We start from the raw sequence: 19,442 nt of genomic DNA, 5'->3' as shown, positions 1-19,442 counted from the left end.
ACAGGTTACTGAGGCAAATCCGGCGGAGCAGGAAACCAAGGCGGAGCAGTGGCCAAAGGCAGAGCTATTTTAATTACATTCCATTACAAGATGGATGGACAGTTCATTAGTAGCATCCATGGCCGGTCTAGGACAGGAAGAGAGTACATAGGTGGTCTCCTTGACCGTGACGAAACAGTCAGGAAGTTCACAGACGGCCTCCATAGCAGTGACCGAACAGGTAGAGAGTTCACAGACGGCCTCCAGAGCCGTGACAGGATAGGCAGAGAGCTCACAGACGGCCTCCAGAGCCTTGACAGGACAGGCAGAGAGTTCACAGATGGCCTCCAGAGCCATGACAGAACAGGCAGAGAGTTCACAGACGGCCTTCATAGCCTTGACAGGACAGGCAGAGAGTTTACAGACGGCCTCCATAGCCGTGACAGGACAGGCAGAGAGTTCACAGACGGCCTTCATAGCCGTGACAGGACAGGCAGAGAGTTTACAGACGGCCTCCATAGCCGTGACAGGACAGGCAGAGAGTTCACAGGCGGCTTCCATAGCCGTGACAGGACAGGCAGAGAGTTTGCAGTTCATAGACAACCTCTTTGGTCGGTTCAGGACCGGACACAAGTTCATAGGTGGCCTCCGTGACTAGTTCAGGGCAGCATAAAATTTCAGGGACAGGCAGAGAGTTTACAGACGGCCTCCATAGCCGTGACAGGACAGGCAGAGAGTTTACAGACGGCCTCCATAGCCGTGACAGGACAGGCAGAGAGTTTACAGACGGCCTCCATAGCCGTGACAGGACAGGCAGAGAGTTTACAGACGGCCTCCATAGCCGTGACAGGACAGGCAGAGAGTTTACAGACGGCCTCCATAGCCGTGACAGGACAGGCAGAGAGTTCACAGGCGGCTTCCATAGCCGTGACAGGACAGGCAGAGAGTTTGCAGTTCATAGACAACCTCTGTGGTCGGTTCAGGACCGGACACAAGTTCATAGGTGGCCTCCGTGACTAGTTCAGGGCAGCATAAAAGTTCAGAATCGACCTCCTTGGTCGTGACAGGGTAATCAGAGAGTTCAGGAAAGACCTCCTTGGTCAGGACTGAGTAAATTCAGAGGCAGTCTTTGCGACCATCTCAGGCAGGGCTGATAGTTCATGATTGACTTCGAGGGCCGAGACAGGTTTGACAGGGGATTCACTGACGGTCTCCATGACCTTGTTGGGACAGACAAAGGGTTCATAGGTGGACACCCCTGTCTTGAGAGGAGCTGAGGCAAACATCCCCGCTGCCTCTGGAGGTTCTGCAGCGGATGCCGTCACCTCTGGAAATTCTGCAACGGATGCCACAGAAAGTTCATAGACGGCCCTTACGACCATAACAGAGGCATCGGGAAAGAGGGAAACATCGGGAAACTGGAACAGAAGCGGTCTCTGGGTCTAGAGTGGGCGCCACCACCTCGGAAGGTTCTGCAGTGGAAGCTGCAACCTCTGGGGAAACTACGGTGGTGTCTGTGGCCCAAACTCAGAGAATGGCCGTAGCCATTACTGGTAGGACAGAGAATAGTTCGTCTATCTCAGAGACTGAAGGTGCTGTGCCTGGGGAACTGAGGTGAGTATCGGCCGGCAGGCTTGAGAGCATTGAAACAATGTCGCTTGAGAGCGTTGAAACAGTGTCATTTGAGAGCGTTGAAACAGTGTCATTTGAGAGCGTTGAAACAGTGTCGCTTGAAAACACTGAGTCTGCGTGGCTCGGGAGCGGAGAGTTTGTGGGGTAATCCAGAGCTCGGACAGACACCAGCGGTAGATCCTCCACACTTGATACCAGTCTTGGACTGACAGGTTTGTGGAGGGCTCAGGCAGAATAGTCACGACTGGACGCTGCTCGGGAGTGGCAGCTGTGACGAGAAGAGGTTCTGAAACGGTGGCCATGATGGGACGAGACCCTGGAATGGCAGCCATTTTGAGAACAGGTTCTGGGTTGGCAGCCATTTTGTGAATTGTCTCTGAGCTGGCGGCCATTTTGTGATAAGTCTCTGCCTTTCCCACAGTGAAAAGTGAACCACATAGCGACAGTGCATAATCCATTAAGTCTCTTTGTGTACAATTGAATTTCCCTTCAGGTAAGCATGATTTCACTGACACCATCAGAGGTTACTGAGACTTGATGGTGATGACTTTAAAAACCCTATAACTGATGTTGTCCTATAACTAAAACTGTAGCACTTGTGGTTGGAATTTGGGTATTGTTTTTGACCAGGCTCTCAAATTTGATTAATAAATGAGTCTCTTTGTGTACAATTGAATTTCCCTTCAGGTAAGCATGATTTCACTGACACCATCAGAGGTTACTGAGACTTGATGGTGATGACTTTAAAAACCCTATAACTGATGTTGTCCTATAACTAAAACTGTAGCACTTGTGGTTGGAATTTGGGTATTGTTTTTGACCAGGCTCTCAAATTTGATAGACAAATAAATTCAGTTGTTAAACCAGCACTGTTTCAGCTTAAGATGATAGCTAAAATAAAATCTTTTCTTTCTTTTAATAAGCTGGAAACTGTTGTTGACACATTTATTTAAACAAGATTGGATTATTATTTTTTTAAATTATTTTTGTCTTTGTTCGTGATTGTTTTATATTGTTATTTGTTTTATGTATTTATTTAAATTTTTTTGTGCAGCACTTTGGTCAACTTTGTCGTTATTAAATGTGCTATATATATCAAAAACTTTACAATCTGATGCAAAATTTCACACTTCTAAAAAAAATTGGACAATGTGGTATTATTATGATTATGATCTACCTGGGTTAACCCAGACGCCATAGATATGGTAGCTGTATCTCCATGCTCAGAACAAAATGTTAATTCATGAAACCCTATAACACATTAGGCAAGTTGTCCCTTATAATGAAAAGGCCTGCATTTATGAAATTAATTTAAGTGTAAAGTTCTTTTAATCAATTTAAGAGGTGCTTATGATTAAACTTACAGCTGATTTAATCCAAGCACTCAGTGTAATTACATTTTTTACACCCTTTGTTGTCTATTTTTTTTTTATCCCATTGGCCACTTCATCAGGAAGCAGTTACTCTGCACTTTAGCATTCACATTAGCATATTATTAGATTTAAAGTACTGGAACTAAATTGCTGGAAAATTATGGAAATGTTTCAAACACACAGAACTTTGGCTTTCATGACACTGATGCCCCAAGTAGGAATGTATTCATTTTTATTTTAGCTTTGTTGTTTGTCTCAAGCTTATGCTTGAAATGGTTTAAAATGAAACGCTACACTGGCTTATTTTAATCCTCTGAAAAGCTTTAACAACTTGCACTGTAAAGTTCATTTCCAGTAGATTATGCCATAAGCTTCTGTAAGCTAAACCATTGCCATGTTTTCCCTGTTGTACTATATTTATCATTCCACAGCCGAACTGCTTTAATCAATTGCGAGCTGAGATAAGCAATCCTTGAGCTGTAAGCTGTATCCTTATCTGCTGCTGGGTAGCCTTAATCTACCTTTTGCACCAATGTGTTGTTTCATTAAAAGCAGTTTGTGACAGCCTGTCTCACTCAATACTCACTGTCCTGTCTCCAGTGAGCAACTCACCCTTGGCGAAATGGGAGGAGGTGAGCCTTCACCCAGACAGTGCCTTGAAAGGAGGACGGAAGTGGAGATATGAGAGGAAGAGGTGCACCTCCAACCATTCATCTAGTGAGCTTTTGTGGTACGTTCAGGTTTACACCTCATTGTGCATATTTTATCATGGTGTCCTAAACAGGCCTGATATGATATGTTTCCATATTTAGTGTTTAATATAGTCACAAGGTGTGCTTAACTGTTTTTGGAGCCATAAAGATCAACTTTATGCTGCTTTAATAATTAATATTGGGGTAAAACAAAAACAAAGCATGTTGAATTTTTACATTCTATTCCCCAAAACCATTAAATTAGATTTAATAAGCCTTTAATAAGATTTAAATTAGATTTAATAAGCCTTTAACTTAACACGTAGTTAGGTTAAAAAACGTTTGGACAGCTGTGTCACTAACAGTGTGAATGTTGCATTATTAAAAAAAAACTGTTCTTAAATACACCTTACCAGTATTATAAATGGAAGTTAATATTTTGAGTCCATTTTACATATTTTATCATTTTCTCTTCAAATCATCCTGAGTGGCCTCTTTTTCTGTCTTTGAGTTTTGGGGGGTAAATCTATTGGTTATAAAAGATAAAGAAATGCTATGTATTTTTAACAGTATGGTCATTTATCTTAGATGTTAGATTTGAGTTGTTTAATTCAGTTGAATAATTCAGTTGCCTCTGTGCATCATTACCATTATTGCAAGCAATAATATCATTATTCACAGCATCTTGTCCTTTTCAGGTCTGCAGACTTTAAAACAGATTTCTCTAACAGGCATAGTACCCTGGAGCTCAGCATTAGCACGGAGTCAGACCCTGGGCCGGCCCCTCAGGTACACACTAATGATACTTTGATCTCATGTAAAAGACTACAGCAGCATTCAGTATTGATCATCATCTCCCCTCACACTCAGAAAATTGTTCCTGTGTGCACTTAAAATGGTACAAACCCTTCTCACTAGGGCCTTCTGCGGACAAAATTGTTCCATTAGAAAAAAAAATCAAATACTGGAGGTACTTGAAAAATCCAAATAGTAAGCTGAGGTACCTGAGGAAAGGCACATACATCTTTGTATATGACAGGTACAGAATGCTACTATAAAAGGCCTTCCATGTTTCTAAGGTGCAGTTAATGGAAAGTGATACATTCGTTGTTTGAAGTACAGGATTTTTACCCTCATGTACCCCTTTTCTGAGTGTGTATTAAAAATATACATGCATATTTGTCAGATTTTTCTGTATTGATTCCTCTTTGTGCAAGACGTTCTATTTATTTCTCAGATACTAGTAAGGATTTAAAGTGCCCCTATAATGGATTAAGAAAGGTTCATATTTTGGTTTTGGGAGTCCCCAACAACAGGTTGACATGCATGCAAGGTCAAAAAACACTTTCATTGTCTTACAATATGCATTTATTTTTTACCTTATTTGCTCAAGGCCTCCCAAACGATTTGCTCAATGATTCATTTTTCCAAACCCCTGCTTTGCGTGTGATTGAGCGGTCCTCTAATCTGCAGTGATTGGTCCGATGACCCAGTCTGTTGTGATTGGTCTACCGGGTGCAGGGCATGTCGGAAACGGAAAGCCCATAACTCCAAGTAATAACAACGACAAACATTCACTATTCATCGACACATTTCTAGACAATTGCGAGCGAACAGATATTTCTGTTAGCCGGTTAGCCAGAGACCTACAAGCTGCGCGGAGCGAACACAACACACACAACTAAATACGTATTTTGCATGCTACAGAGAACATGAGAGCAACAATTTTTAATACTTACAGGTTGTGATTTGGAGGAGGAAGAAGCTGGTCCAAATAAACTGGGTACTGATCCTTCCTTCAAAATAAAAACCGGCCTGCGAATCCCGCTTGTACGCATTTAGGTTGCTGTAGCAGTCATCAGTAAAATGACGGGGACACAACACAAGGTTGGAGCTATACTGCTGTGGTATTGCTGTAAAAAATGAACTTTAACCATTGATTCTTCACAGCCTCGTCCTTTGGAATAAAAAAAACAAAAACAGATTTACCCCCACAGTGTAGAGCACAGCGTCTTCTCGACATGATGCTATCCACAGGAATCCGCTACAGTGTTTAAGGGAGGGGGGGTTCAAGTTTTCCCAGGTCTGTGTGTGCAACAAGTGGGCGGGCATTACTGTATGCTAATGTTTCATGTTGACGTCAACATGAAACGGCTTGGGATTCATTTTAAAAATGACTCAGTGTTGACTCTTTCTTTTGAGAGACAATAACTTTATACACGGTTCACTTTTAGATTTAAAACTTTTTTCATTCACTTAGAGCTGTGTTACACACTGCATAAAAGGTACTTTTCAAAAATCCATAATAGGGGCACTTTAAATATAGCAATAATATATACTAAACCTTTATACTGCCCACAACTTTAATCCTGCCTACTGAAGAACTGAGTACATGAATAATATACAGTGGCCCCAGTAAGTATTCAGTAGACCAGAAATTGTCTAAATGTCACTCCATTAGATAACAAAATCTTAATGAACGGACAACACAAGCACACTTCAACATTTCACAGAAAGACATTTGTTAGGCTCTACATCAGGGATGGGCAACTGGCGGCCCGCGGGCCGTATACGTAAAGATTGCTTTCAGTTAATGATGTTAATACTATCTCCAACCAGGAGAGGGCGTTATAGTTTCCAGCCGCTCCCCGTATTAATTTCAGCATAGTAGGACGTGCACTCTAATGTAAACATTCATTAGCATTAGCAAATAATAAATTAAAAACTGACCATGAAAACATTATTTTCCAGTCAAGATGGTAAACAGATGATCTTTTTACCAAATTCAAGGGGATACCCATATGTTTGGATTGTTTGGAAATCTGTATTTTATTTAAATCGCCATCACACCACTGCTCACAAACAACGGGGACGCCAGAGTTGCACCCCAGATAGCACACGTATGTCTGCAAGATGTCTGTTAAAGATCTCTTCATCTGGAAAGCATCTGCTGTGTACAAACATCTGATAGACGTCTTAAGATGTCAGTTTTACATTCATTCTAAATCATAAACATCTTAGACATCTTCTAAATGTCTATTTGACATCTGATAGGAAACGTCCTATAGACGTATTGCAGATGAGCAAATGCGCTAAAAAATACATCTTACAGATGTAAATGCAGACGTCAAATAGACGTTTCTGAGGTGTACGTGTGCTATCAGGGACTTGCCTCAAATCTCAAAGGTAAAATAATTTCAAAGGTAAAATTCATAGTCAACAAAAGCTTTTTGCCAAATGCATGACAGAAATGTTTGCACTAAATTATGTTCTTACCCATCTGCTATTTTTGCTACATATTTTTAAATGTGAACCAGTGGACCACATGAGTCAAAATGTCTGGCAAAAAGTCAACACCATCCTGGACTCCCGGCGACGAGGCGGCCGTCTGGAGTATCTTGTGGATTTGGAAGGATACGGCCCAGAGGAGAGATCATGGGTTTCACATGATGACATCCTTGATCCAGCCTTATTAACAGAGTTCCATGATTAGCATCCTGACTGTCCTGCACGACGAGGACATGGTCATCCTCGTCGCTGCATCGTGCAGTCATCTGGATCAGCTGATGCACTTCACCTGTCAACACTAATCAAGTCACCATATAAAGCCACCTTCCCATCACTACCTTAGTGTCTGGTCTTGCATCAACTTACCTGACTACTTACCTGCTCTACCTACCTGTTCGTTGAATCCATCCCAGTCGTCTGCCATCATCTTCTGTCTTCGACCCAGCACGTTGTCTCAGCCTCACCCTGCAAGAAACCTCAGTGACTGTTCTGCTAAGTCTTTGCTCAAGATTATCAGCAATATTATCTCACCCATGATCGTTGCTTGCTCCTCTCCAGAAGCCTGTAATAAAGCTCTGTGAGACCGTCATTTACCTGTGTTGTCTCCTTCTGTTTGCTGACAGATACCATCTACTTGTCAAATATTACGTGTTTCACACCACAATTTCAAAGCTACTTTGTTTGCAGTACTGCGGGGGGGGGGGGCTAAAGTTACCCAACCTTTAGTAACTAGTATCCTCTGTGGTTACTTTGCTACAACATCTGTGTAAACTTGAGAGGAACTGGCTTCGCACATCCACTAAAAATCACATCGAATTCAGATAAATTTAAATCCCAATATGGCAAATAAATTTAGTTAGTTCTTGACATAATAGTTATGAAAAAACGTCTAGCATCTTTTATTTGCAGATACCTCTTGGTTTGATAGTTCATCGTCTCATGTATATTTTAGTGTGGCTTAAGTGTTCAAATACTTTTTGGGGCCACTGTATACTAAAAAATTTATATTGGCCATAACTTTAAGGTTGCTTATTCAGCATGATCTGAGGACAAAGACAGTGTTACAAAGCGACTGCTGGTTGACCTTGTCTGCATGTGTGTGACCATCTGTGTGCACAGCGGCAGAGGCCCCAGCTGGGCGGTACTTTACTGGGGAGACAACACTCATTAGAGGAGGAGTTTGTTCGAGCCAAGGCTGCTGTGGAGGTGAGACAGAGTCCGTACAATACACTCACACACACATGCTAACACAAGAAAATCACAGCTACTTATTCATTTGAAAAGTTTGGAAAAAGTTGTGTCTGCTACCACACAAATCTTCATACCTCAAGGCTTACTCGCAATGTATCTGGTCACCTGGGAATTGCAGTTTCTTGCATTCTGTAAGGTCAGTCTCACCCTGTAAGTTAAGACTGCATAATTGGTGTATTTTTAGCCAAACAGTGCAGCATTAACAAAAATGAAATCTCAAAGAGGCTGCTTTGTGATGATGTCAGCTCTTACCTCTCTAGTCTTCCATCCAGAGATGCTTATTGGGCAGTAATATTCATAAGACATCCATTTTAATGTCATGTGCTCAGTAAAGAAACCAGTAAAAAAGGCCAGAGCATCTGTACTGTAGCTATATTAAACAGTGACACTAAAATCCAATCAATATCATGATTCAAACTGTCTGAAGTTTTCTGCTTCCATCGTATGAAACTACTGTAACTTTTATAGCACACTCGAATACGTATGCTTTTATATTTAAAATACAATTTTAAGGAAGATTATTTCTGCCGTGAAACATATTTAACTGAACATAATTCCTATAGAAAAAAGTGTTTTAGCAAAACTTTACTGCTTATTCATATTTACGAAAGAATAATTCATGATATTTGTAAAAATAAAGAGAAACTTTTTACTTTTTAAACTAACAAAGTAAATAAAGATGTGTACATACAATATGTATGTACACATACAAACAGTATGTATGGTGTAAAGAAAATGTTACTGTAACAAATGAACACGGGGAGTCAGGGTTTATTTAACACAAATGGTGCGATAACAGAACAGTCTTGAATGATAACATGGTGAAAACTTAAAGGCGATACTCATATGTGCTGACGAGGATGGAGGATGAGGCAGACGAGATGACGAGGGCCACACAGACACAGGTAAACGGGAGATTATGCTGGAATAATCAAAAGAACAGATTAGTAAGGAGTGCAGCATAGTACGCACATACAAGGCCAGACAGTGTCCTTGATGAGGCTAGTGTTTGAGTGACAGGTGCATATGATTAGTCTGTGGCAGAGTGACGGCGGTGAACGGGGAATCCGGGATAGTTAACCTGTGTATTGCGGTTTATTTCACAAAAAAAGAGTCACTTCATTTAAACTTTTTTTTTTTTTTTTTAAATGGTACAAAGGTTTTTCAAAACCATGTATCACACCAACATTAGTACAGATTCTTGGGAATTGTCACGCGTTTTAAATACGTTTATCCAAAAGTTTATTATACGTTTATTTTCCTTTATCAGGGACTCAAATACTTACTGATTAATTGCTACAAAAGCTTATGCCTGGTGCATATTATAAACTAAAGCAAAAAGTTGTTGAAACTATAAAGCTAGTGTGCAGGTTTTCTTGTGCTAGCTGGTGATTATTTGAGTACAGATGAATGACTCTGGAGAACCCTTGCGGTGTTGCAATTGCATGGCACCAGTAAGGAGTGCAGCATAGTACGCACATACAAGGCCAGACAGTGTCCTTGATGAGGCTAGTGTTTGAGTGACAGGTGCATATGATTAGTCTGTGGCAGAGTGACGGCGGTGAACAGGGGGAATCCGGGATAGTTAACCTGTATATTGCGGTTTATTTCACAAAAAAAGAGTCACTTCATTTAAACTTTTTTTTTTTTTTTTTAAATGGTACAAAGGTTTTTCAAAACCATGTATCACACCAACATTAGTACAGATTCTTGGGAATTGTCACGCGTTTTAAATACGTTTATCCAAAAGTTTATTATACGTTTATTTTCCTTTATCAGGGACTCAAATACTTACTGATTAATTGCTACAAAAGCTTATGCCTGGTGCATATTATAAACTAAAGCAAAAAGTTGTTGAAACTATAAAGCTAGTGTGCAGGTTTTCTTGTGCTAGCTGGTGATTATTTGAGTACAGATGAATGACTCTGGAGAACCCTTGCGGTGTTGCAATTGCATGGCACCTCTTCGTCATGGTGACAGGACTGCTTGAGGGAACCGCAGGCAATCTAGGAAAAGATTGATCATCCATATTCCATTGGGCTGATAACAGACATTTATTTATTTGATTTATACCTGTGTATCAGTCATGCAAATGGAAAAGATGAGTGTGTATGACTGTTTGTTGTATGTGATCGTGTGCAGTGTGCAGGATTTTCTGTGATTAATTGGCCCATCCAATGGGTACCTTCATCACAGATACAGCACTCTCCCCTCATTTCCCCTGCAAACACTCAGTGAATCAGCTCTAGGTGGACTGATGAAGCCTAAGCAATTGTTTGTGTGTTGCACGATTAATTTGAGCTGCCAAGAAAAATAAAAACACGAAGATTTCCAGTCAGTGTTGCTTTAAGAACTGGTTTATTCAAGCAGGGAGCCAAAGTAAGCAAACGAAGAATCCTGGGTGGAACACACACTAGCAAACCATGCACAAATGCACAGATGGTTGATTAAAAAGCCTTTTAGATCAATGTCATGGGCGTGAATGAAGTTCACAGGGTTATTTGCTGTTTGCCTGATAAAATAAATGCCCTCATTCATGAAGGTGATGCTGATTTTTCCCTTTGTCATGATCAGAAGCCCTTGAGAATACATAAATGGAAAGACTTTGACAGTGACTGTGATTACATGTGCAAGAATATTACAATATTATTCAGAATTTGATTGTATTCCCAATATTTATGTTATGTAAACATGTCAATCTGTGAACTGATTAAACTGATTAAGGTTTCTAGAAATCTGAATCTGAATACAGATGGTATAAGCCAAAATTAATCAGAATTCTGTGTCATGTAACCAACGTATTCTGAATTGCACATCTAATTGAATATTCACTTTTACTGTATCCGTGCATGTCCAAATGAAAGTAATTCTTAGAACTGTGTGATACATGGAAAATGTCAGTACATAGTACTATGGAAAATAATGTGATGCAAATGACGTGATCTAAATGTGGTCACTAAGGCCATTACTTTCTGTTCTTTTTTTCCATGGTGATTGAATCTGTTAAGAGGTCTCTCTCTCTCTCTCTCTCTCTCTGTGTGTATGTGTGTGTATGTGTGAGTTTGTAACCCTATCTCTCTCTCTCTCTCTCTCTCTCTCTCTCTGTGTGTATGTGTGTGTATGTGTGAGTTTGTAAAATTTTTAAGACAAATTCACACACATGCACACCCACACACAGTCTGAGAGAGTCATTTAAGATAATACTTTCCTTTAGGGCTTTGCAGTACATGATGGACTGTAACTGGAATCTGCCCGGAATTATCATACCTCATCCGACACATAAAACTGTGTATAAAAATACATATGCATACATTGTTTGGTGCTTCTGCTGACCTCTCAGATTGATAAGAACTAGATACTGTATGAAAGCTGAGAGGTCTGTCTGTAATCCAATCATAAATGTGCTTCTTGCAGATTATATTCTGGTGAATCCATAAAGATGAATATGTTGACCTTTTGACCTTGCTGCTTCAAATTACTTTACAGCTTTTATAGCTAAAAAACAATATGTCCTCATAAAACTGGAGCATGATTGTGAGTCTGGCTAGTCCTATGTGGAACATTTAAAACAAAACAAAAACACATAGCAATTCAAATGCTATTAAGTCTATCCTAATTATTCCCTGCTGGTATAAGTTATTGTTAAAGCAGCATTTTATAGATGCCAAATAACATCTCTCTGTAATGCTCTACAGGGTCACGTTTTATATGGTATTCCAATATTGGCTGTGTCCTAAAGGGCTGTTAAACTGTCTCCCACAGTCAGACACTGAGTTCTGGAATAAAATGCAGGCAGAGTGGGAGGAGCTGGCACAGAGGAACTGGTTGGAGGATGCTGACAGTGAAGGCCTGGTTCCACTCAACTTTTCACCCACTGAGAAGGTATTCTCAACCAATCAGAATGCTCTGCATCAGTGGTTCTCCACCATGAGCTGGCCCCCCCTAGCAAATTCCAAGAAGGTCTTAGGATGACTTTTATTTAAAATAATAAATGATTATTAATATATTAAAAATAATCTAATTTTAAACATCCCCTCTGGTGATAAATCAAGTTTTTTTAATCTGCTGTTTTTTAATAGGCTTAAAGACAAACCATGTGCAAATTCATCAGTCAACACCATTGTCAAGTATTTTCTCCCTAAAACTGCTGTGTCCCAAAGACAGTCTCTAAAATGTAAAACGGAACTGCCCCTGTCACAAACATTTAACTAATCCCGTCAACGTGCGGGACGGGGCTTATGATATATTTTGATATCAAAGGTTTTTATAATAAATAGAGCTTTTTAGATTGATGCTGGGGCTTTTTAGGGTGGGTAGAATCTGCTATTTCTGACCCAGTTTGTTTGCTGGTTTCCATGGCTGCAATACGCTGTGTCTTCCGCCAACTGGCAACCCGGGGTACCAAAATACTATTGAATAAACTGCCAGTGGGCGGAATCACACATATCAAAACAAAACATTTCAAAGTAGAATAATTGGCTGAAGGATTGTTTTTCAGAGAAATGAGCAAGTGAACTGCATGTTTTTTGTTAATTATCTACAAAATCATACATTTATGACAGTACTGTCAAAAAATTACATACAGCACCTTTAACCAATGGAAACCACTCTATTCATTGTTAACCTATCAAAGGTGCTGTTCCACACCACCGCATGAATGTATTTCATGATGGCTGCCCTCTGTATTGCATTTTATGTGACGGCAGAATTGATACAGTGGTAGATTATCACTTCAAACGTTATAGACTCCAGATGCTGGATAATGCTCTCTTTCATCTAAAATGATCTCTTATGTTCCATCGTGTGCTTCCAAACAGGTAGAGAATGTTCAGATATTGCCAAAAACTATACTGTGCTGCCTGTGCTACAGCCCTTTTAGAGAGACAGCTTGATTAATCATAGCATCCAGTTGCTAGGCGCTTTCTATGCAGTTAAGTTGTTTTGGGTGGTTGATGGGATGCTGCTATTCAGTTTCTTGGGTGTTCTGGATGGTTGCTTAAGATAAATTCTAAGAAGTTTGTAAGAATGCAGTTCTGTTTCTTAAGAACATCCTTTTTTATTAATAAGAAAATGGCAGGGTTTAGTAGTGTTTTCTAATTGTATGGTGGTTCTTGTCAAAAATACCTCAAAGGCTGTATTTTTGCGCTGTGTGCAGATTACTGTAATAATCATAATATTTGTGTACACTATTTTCATTTCAACTGGCTTGATGGGAGTTGAACACCCAGTGTTGCATTTTTTTTAATGGGATGTTTAGTATTTTAAGAGCCTGTGGCAAGATGGAGCGGTCTGTTGCTGCATTCATTTAAGTCTTAGTTTATTGTGTAGTGTCCTGGATGGTGTGAATGTTGGGCATATGGCTTTGCAGTGGATCATTTGAAGTGTGAGTTCCTGTGCCCTTTTCTTCTCCCCACGCCTCTGATTAGCCCAACTGCACTTTCCACTGCAATATTAAAAGACCTCAGCATGATCTAATTATCAACACACCACCATCTACCTCTCCAGATTTATGAAAGGCTTACAATAAGTCCTGCTCTCAACTATTCTATTAAAATAATCATAATACTTACTCATGATTTTGATTGTTTTCTTTAAGCTTGTTTTTTGGTCCTTTTGCTTGCAGGGTTACTACGTCCATTCCAGTAACCCTTACAAAGACTACACCAATGCCTTTGAACAGGGGCTGCAGAAATGCAGGGATGGGGATCTGAACAGTGCTGTACTACTGCTGGAGGCGTCCATCTTACAAGACCCTCAAGACTCAGAGGTAAATAACTCCAAGAGAAGTACAGCCCATTTATTGAGCATTTGTGTGTGTGTGTGTTTTAACCTTCCTTACACATTAGCTGTTTTCCAAAACTTAGCAAGTGGCCTACTTAGACAACATTTTAGGGTGTGAAGTCTTAAAGGCTGTTCAGTAAGGTACTACTGTCTATTTAACCAAAATCAAAGGCAGCTTGACATCTTTTGATGGGATGCTGCTATTCAGTTTCTTGGGTGTTCTGGATGGTTGCTTAAGATAAATTCTAAGAAGTTTGTAAGAATGCAGTTCTGTTTCTTAAGAACATCCTTTTTTATTAATAAGAAAATGGCAGGGTTTAGTAGTGTTTTCTAATTGTATGGTGGTTCTTGTCAAAAATACCTCAAAGGCTGTATTTTTGCGCTGTGTGCAGATTACTGTAATAATCATAATATTTGTGTACACTATTTTAATTTCAACTGGCTTGATGGGAGTTGAACACCCAGTGTTGCATTTTTTTTAATGTGATGTTTAGTATTTTAAGAGCCTGTGGCAAGATGGAGCGGTCTGTTGCTGCATTCATTTAAGTCTTAGTTTATTGTGTAGTGTCCTGGATGGTGTGAATGTTGGGCATATGGCTTTGCAGTGGATCATTTGAAGTGTGAGTTCCTGTGCCCTTTTCTTCTCCCCACGCCTCTGATTAGCCCAACTGCACTTTCCACTGCAATATTAAAAGACCTCAGCATGATCTAATTATCAACACACCACCATCTACCTCTCCAGATTTATGAAAGGCTTACAATAAGTCCTGCTCTCAACTATTCTATTAAAATAATCATAATACTTACTCATGATTTTGATTGTTTTCTTTAAGCTTGTTTTTTGGTCCTTTTGCTTGCAGGGTTACTACGTCCATTCCAGTAACCCTTACAAAGACTACACCAATGCCTTTGAACAGGGGCTGCAGAAATGCAGGGATGGGGATCTGAACAGTGCTGTACTACTGCTGGAGGCGTCCATCTTACAAGACCCTCAAGACTCAGAGGTAAATAACTCCAAGAGAAGTACAGCCCATTTATTGAGCATTTGTGTGTGTGTGTGTGTGTTTTAACCTTCCTTACACATTAGCTGTTTTCCAAAACTTAGCAAGTGGCCTACTTAGACAACATTTTAGGGTGTGAAGTCTTAAAGGCTGTTCAGTAAGGTACTACTGTCTATTTAACCAAAATCAAAGGCAGCTTGACATCTTTTGCAATTAAGACAATCCCAGACTACATTACACAGAGCAAAAGGGAAAAAACAGATCCAAGATGATGGTTGACTATTGCAAGTACCCTTCAGGTTCACTTTAAATATCTTGCATTTAAAGACCGATATTATAGAGAGATCATACAATCCTTATTAATAATCATATTAAAACACATTTTAGGCATAATATTAAGAAATGTGCATTGTGCAATAAAGAAATAGTCCAAATAAAGTTTAATTATAATTTTATATCAGTTAGTCTTAAGTGATATGTCAATAAATATGTCAAAGGATTTGAAGTATACTTACAGTAGTATGAAAAACATTTATTTTAAATATGGCATAGGTTCTTTTTTACTAGGGGTGTGTGAGTGCGAGCATGTGTGTCTCTATGTGTACGTTTATATGGTAGAGAGCGGGAGAAAGACACTAGTGCTTCCATAGATAATAAAACATAATTTTCGGGGAAAAACATGAAAATTGTTTGTCATTTTTATCCTATTGTTTAATATATTTATATTGGTCAACATCTTTGTGGGTTTTTGTTGTTTGCCGTTGTAGGCTATAACTAAGGACCTTTGAAATAACTGAAATAATTTGGCGAAGTGATATTAAACTGTAATGCAGTCAAGACCTGCCTGGAACTCCTTTAGGGGTGCGTTTCCCTAAACATTCATCAACCAATCAAAATCAAGCATTCAACTGCCCTGTAGTATAAATTGAAACAATGTTACATAATATAATTGTTTTATATAATTATATATAATTGTGTTAATTGTTATAATTTATTACTGTATTTTATTATCACTTCAAACGTTATAGACTCCAGATGCTGGATAATGCTCTCTTTCATCTAAAATGATCTCTTATGTTCCATCGTGTGCTTCCAAACAGGTAGAGAATGTTCAGATATTGCCAAAAACTATACTGTGCTGCCTGTGCTACAGCCCTTTTAGAGAGACAGCTTGATTAATCATAGCATCCAGTTGCTAGGCGCTTTCTATGCAGTTAAGTTGTTTTGGGTGGTTGATGGGATGCTGCTATTCAGTTTCTTGGGTGTTCTGGATGGTTGCTTAAGATAAATTCTAAGAAGTTTGTAAGAATGCAGTTCTGTTTCTTAAGAACATCCTTTTTTATTAATAAGAAAATGGCAGGGTTTAGTAGTGTTTTCTAATTGTATGGTGGTTCTTGTCAAAAATACCTCAAAGGCTGTATTTTTGCGCTGTGTGCAGATTACTGTAATAATCATAATATTTGTGTACACTATTTTAATTTCAACTGGCTTGATGGGAGTTGAACACCCAGTGTTGCATTTTTTTTAATGTGATGTTTAGTATTTTAAGAGCCTGTGGCAAGATGGAGCGGTCTGTTGCTGCATTCATTTAAGTCTTAGTTTATTGTGTAGTGTCCTGGATGGTGTGAATGTTGGGCATATGGCTTTGCAGTGGATCATTTGAAGTGTGAGTTCCTGTGCCCTTTTCTTCTCCCCACGCCTCTGATTAGCCCAACTGCACTTTCCACTGCAATATTAAAGACCTCAGCATGATCTAATTATCAACACACCACCATCTACCTCTCCAGATTTATGAAAGGCTTACAATAAGTCCTGCTCTCAACTATTCTATTAAAATAATCATAATACTTACTCATGATTTTGATTGTTTTCTTTAAGCTTGTTTTTTGGTCCTTTTGCTTGCAGGGTTACTACGTCCATTCCAATAACCCTTACAAAGACTACACCAATGCCTTTGAACAGGGGCTGCAGAAATGCAGGGATGGGGATCTGAACAGTGCTGTACTACTGCTGGAGGCGTCCATCTTACAAGACCCTCAAGACTCAGAGGTAAATAACTCCAAGAGAAGTACAGCCCATTTATTGAGCATTTGTGTGTGTGTGTGTGTGTTTTAACCTTCCTTACACATTAGCTGTTTTCCAAAACTTAGCAAGTGGCCTACTTAGACAACATTTTAGGGTGTGAAGTCTTAAAGGCTGTTCAGTAAGGTACTACTGTCTATTTAACCAAAATCAAAGGCAGCTTGACATCTTTTGCAATTAAGACAATCCCAGACTACATTACACAGAGCAAAAGGGAAAAAACAGATCCAAGATGATGGTTGACTATTGCAAGTACCCTTCAGGTTCACTTTAAATATCTTGCATTTAAAGACCGATATTATAGAGAGATCATACAATCCTTATTAATAATCATATTAAAACACATTTTAGGCATAATATTAAGAAATGTGCATTGTGCAATAAAGAAATAGTCCAAATAAAGTTTAATTATAATTTTATATCAGTTAGTCTTAAGTGATATGTCAATAAATATGTCAAAGGATTTGAAGTATACTTACAGTAGTATGAAAAACATTTATTTTAAATATGGCATAGGTTCTTTTTTACTAGGGGTGTGTGAGTGCGAGCATGTGTGTCTCTATGTGTACGTTTATATGGTAGAGAGCGGGAGAAAGACACTAGTGCTTCCATAGATAATAAAACATAATTTTCGGGGAAAAACATGAAAATTGTTTGTCATTTTTATCCTATTGTTTAATATATTTATATTGGTCAACATCGTTGTGGGTTTTTGTTGTTTGCCGTTGTAGGCTATAACTAAGGACCTTTGAAATAACTGAAATAATTTGGCGAAGTGATATTAAACTGTAATGCAGTCAAGACCTGCCTGGAACTCCTTTAGGGGTGCGTTTCCCTAAACATTCATCAACCAATCAAAATCAAGCATTCAACTGCCCTGTAGTATAAATTGAAACAATGTTACATAATATAATTGTTTTATATAATTATATATAATTGTGTTAATTGTTATAATTTATTACTGTATTTTTAATTAAATAATTGCAGCTGATGAGCAAGAGACTTCTGTCAAAAACATAACCAATCCCAAAGGTTTGAATAGTAATGTATAGAAGATTGAAATTGTTTGTCATTTTTATCCTATTGTTTAATATATTTATATTGGTCAACATCGTTGTGGGTTTTTGTTGTTTGCCGTTGTAGGCTATAACTAAGGACCTTTGAAATAACTGAAATAATTTGGCGAAGTGATATTAAACTGTAATGCAGTCAAGACCTGCCTGGAACTCCTTTAGGGGTGCGTTTCCCCATTCATTCATCAACCAATCAAAATCAAGCATTCAACTGCCCTGTAGTATAAATTGAAACAATGTTACATAATATAATTGTTTTATATAATTATATATAATTGTGTTAATTGTTATAATTTATTATTGTATTTTTAATTAAATAATTGCAGCTGATGAGCAAGAGACTGTCAAAAACATAACCAATTCCAAAGGTTTGAATAGTAATGTATAGAAGATTGGGGTGACCAACCGTTGTAAAAGTTTAAGAATTTTATACTTAGAACATTCTACATCAGTCCCTTATGAGGTTCCATCTCTGGATGCTGCTGTAATCAGTAGACATCAAGGCGACTCACTAGAATTTGCAACAGAATCATGTCCTGTATTCAACTCAGTTTACTTAGAATGTTCCTCACATCCCCTGCTATATCTCATTATTGACCAGTCAGCACCATCAAATATTTAATGAAGTTTCCCATGCTTTAAGAGCCAAGGCGATGCCAGACAGATGGTGTAAACCTCTGGGATGGCTTATGAATATGATCCTGTTTAACTTGAATCAAAACCACATTAAAGTCCACCACCATCGCCCCCCAGAGTGAAGTTCCATTAAATGCACTGGCCAAGCACATAAAGAGAGTGAACAACACTATGTTTCCATCCACCTATTTTTATGCGCATTTTGGATTATCACATTAAAAAAACGCTGGATGGAAACGCCAAGATGCGCATAAATTCTAAAAATGCGCATAAAAAACTTATGCGCACAACTGAGTAGGATAAACTTTTTATCCGATAAGAAAAAATGCGCATAAACTACGATGGAAACAAATTTACCGAATAAATTCCACCATGAGCATTGAAAAAGTCATGTGACTTTGCCGCATTGAAAAAGTCATGTGACTTTGCCCTATGAGACGGGATAAATTGACTAACCAGCGGACCGATCTCGTTCACAGCATCTATATGTTGTTTTGGTCGTTCTGAAATCTGTCTTCAAAGTATTTCTGTATAATTACTGTCTTACATGACTGCGTTCCCAAACAGCAGGCATCCACCTCTAAAAGCATTGACCGCATTTATTGTGTTACGTCTGCTCGCTCTGAAGCGCAAGTAATTTATTACATATGAAAA

At 38.9% G+C, this 19,442-nt stretch overlaps 1 protein-coding gene across 1 annotated transcript in view; it reads left to right on the top strand.

Annotated features, from left to right (window-relative positions):
* Positions 1-19,442, top strand: part of LOC107724753 (PEX5-related protein-like) — a 43,804-nt gene that overhangs the window by 17,019 nt on the left and 7,343 nt on the right. Inside the window, exons 4-8 of the mRNA XM_016533782.1 lie at positions 3,585-3,714; positions 4,375-4,465; positions 8,084-8,170; positions 11,978-12,097; positions 13,839-13,982. Of these exons, the coding sequence (XP_016389268.1) occupies positions 3,585-3,714; positions 4,375-4,465; positions 8,084-8,170; positions 11,978-12,097; positions 13,839-13,982 (572 nt within the window). The remainder of the gene's footprint in view (positions 1-3,584; positions 3,715-4,374; positions 4,466-8,083; positions 8,171-11,977; positions 12,098-13,838; positions 13,983-19,442) is intronic.

This window comes from Sinocyclocheilus rhinocerous, unplaced genomic scaffold, assembly GCF_001515625.1.
Source record: "Sinocyclocheilus rhinocerous isolate Xijiao unplaced genomic scaffold, SAMN03320098_v1.1 scaffold3442, whole genome shotgun sequence".
Lineage (NCBI taxonomy): Eukaryota > Metazoa > Chordata > Actinopteri > Cypriniformes > Cyprinidae > Sinocyclocheilus > Sinocyclocheilus rhinocerous.
Note: the sequence above shows the minus strand (reverse complement) of the source record. Positions and strands in the feature narration are given on the sequence as shown.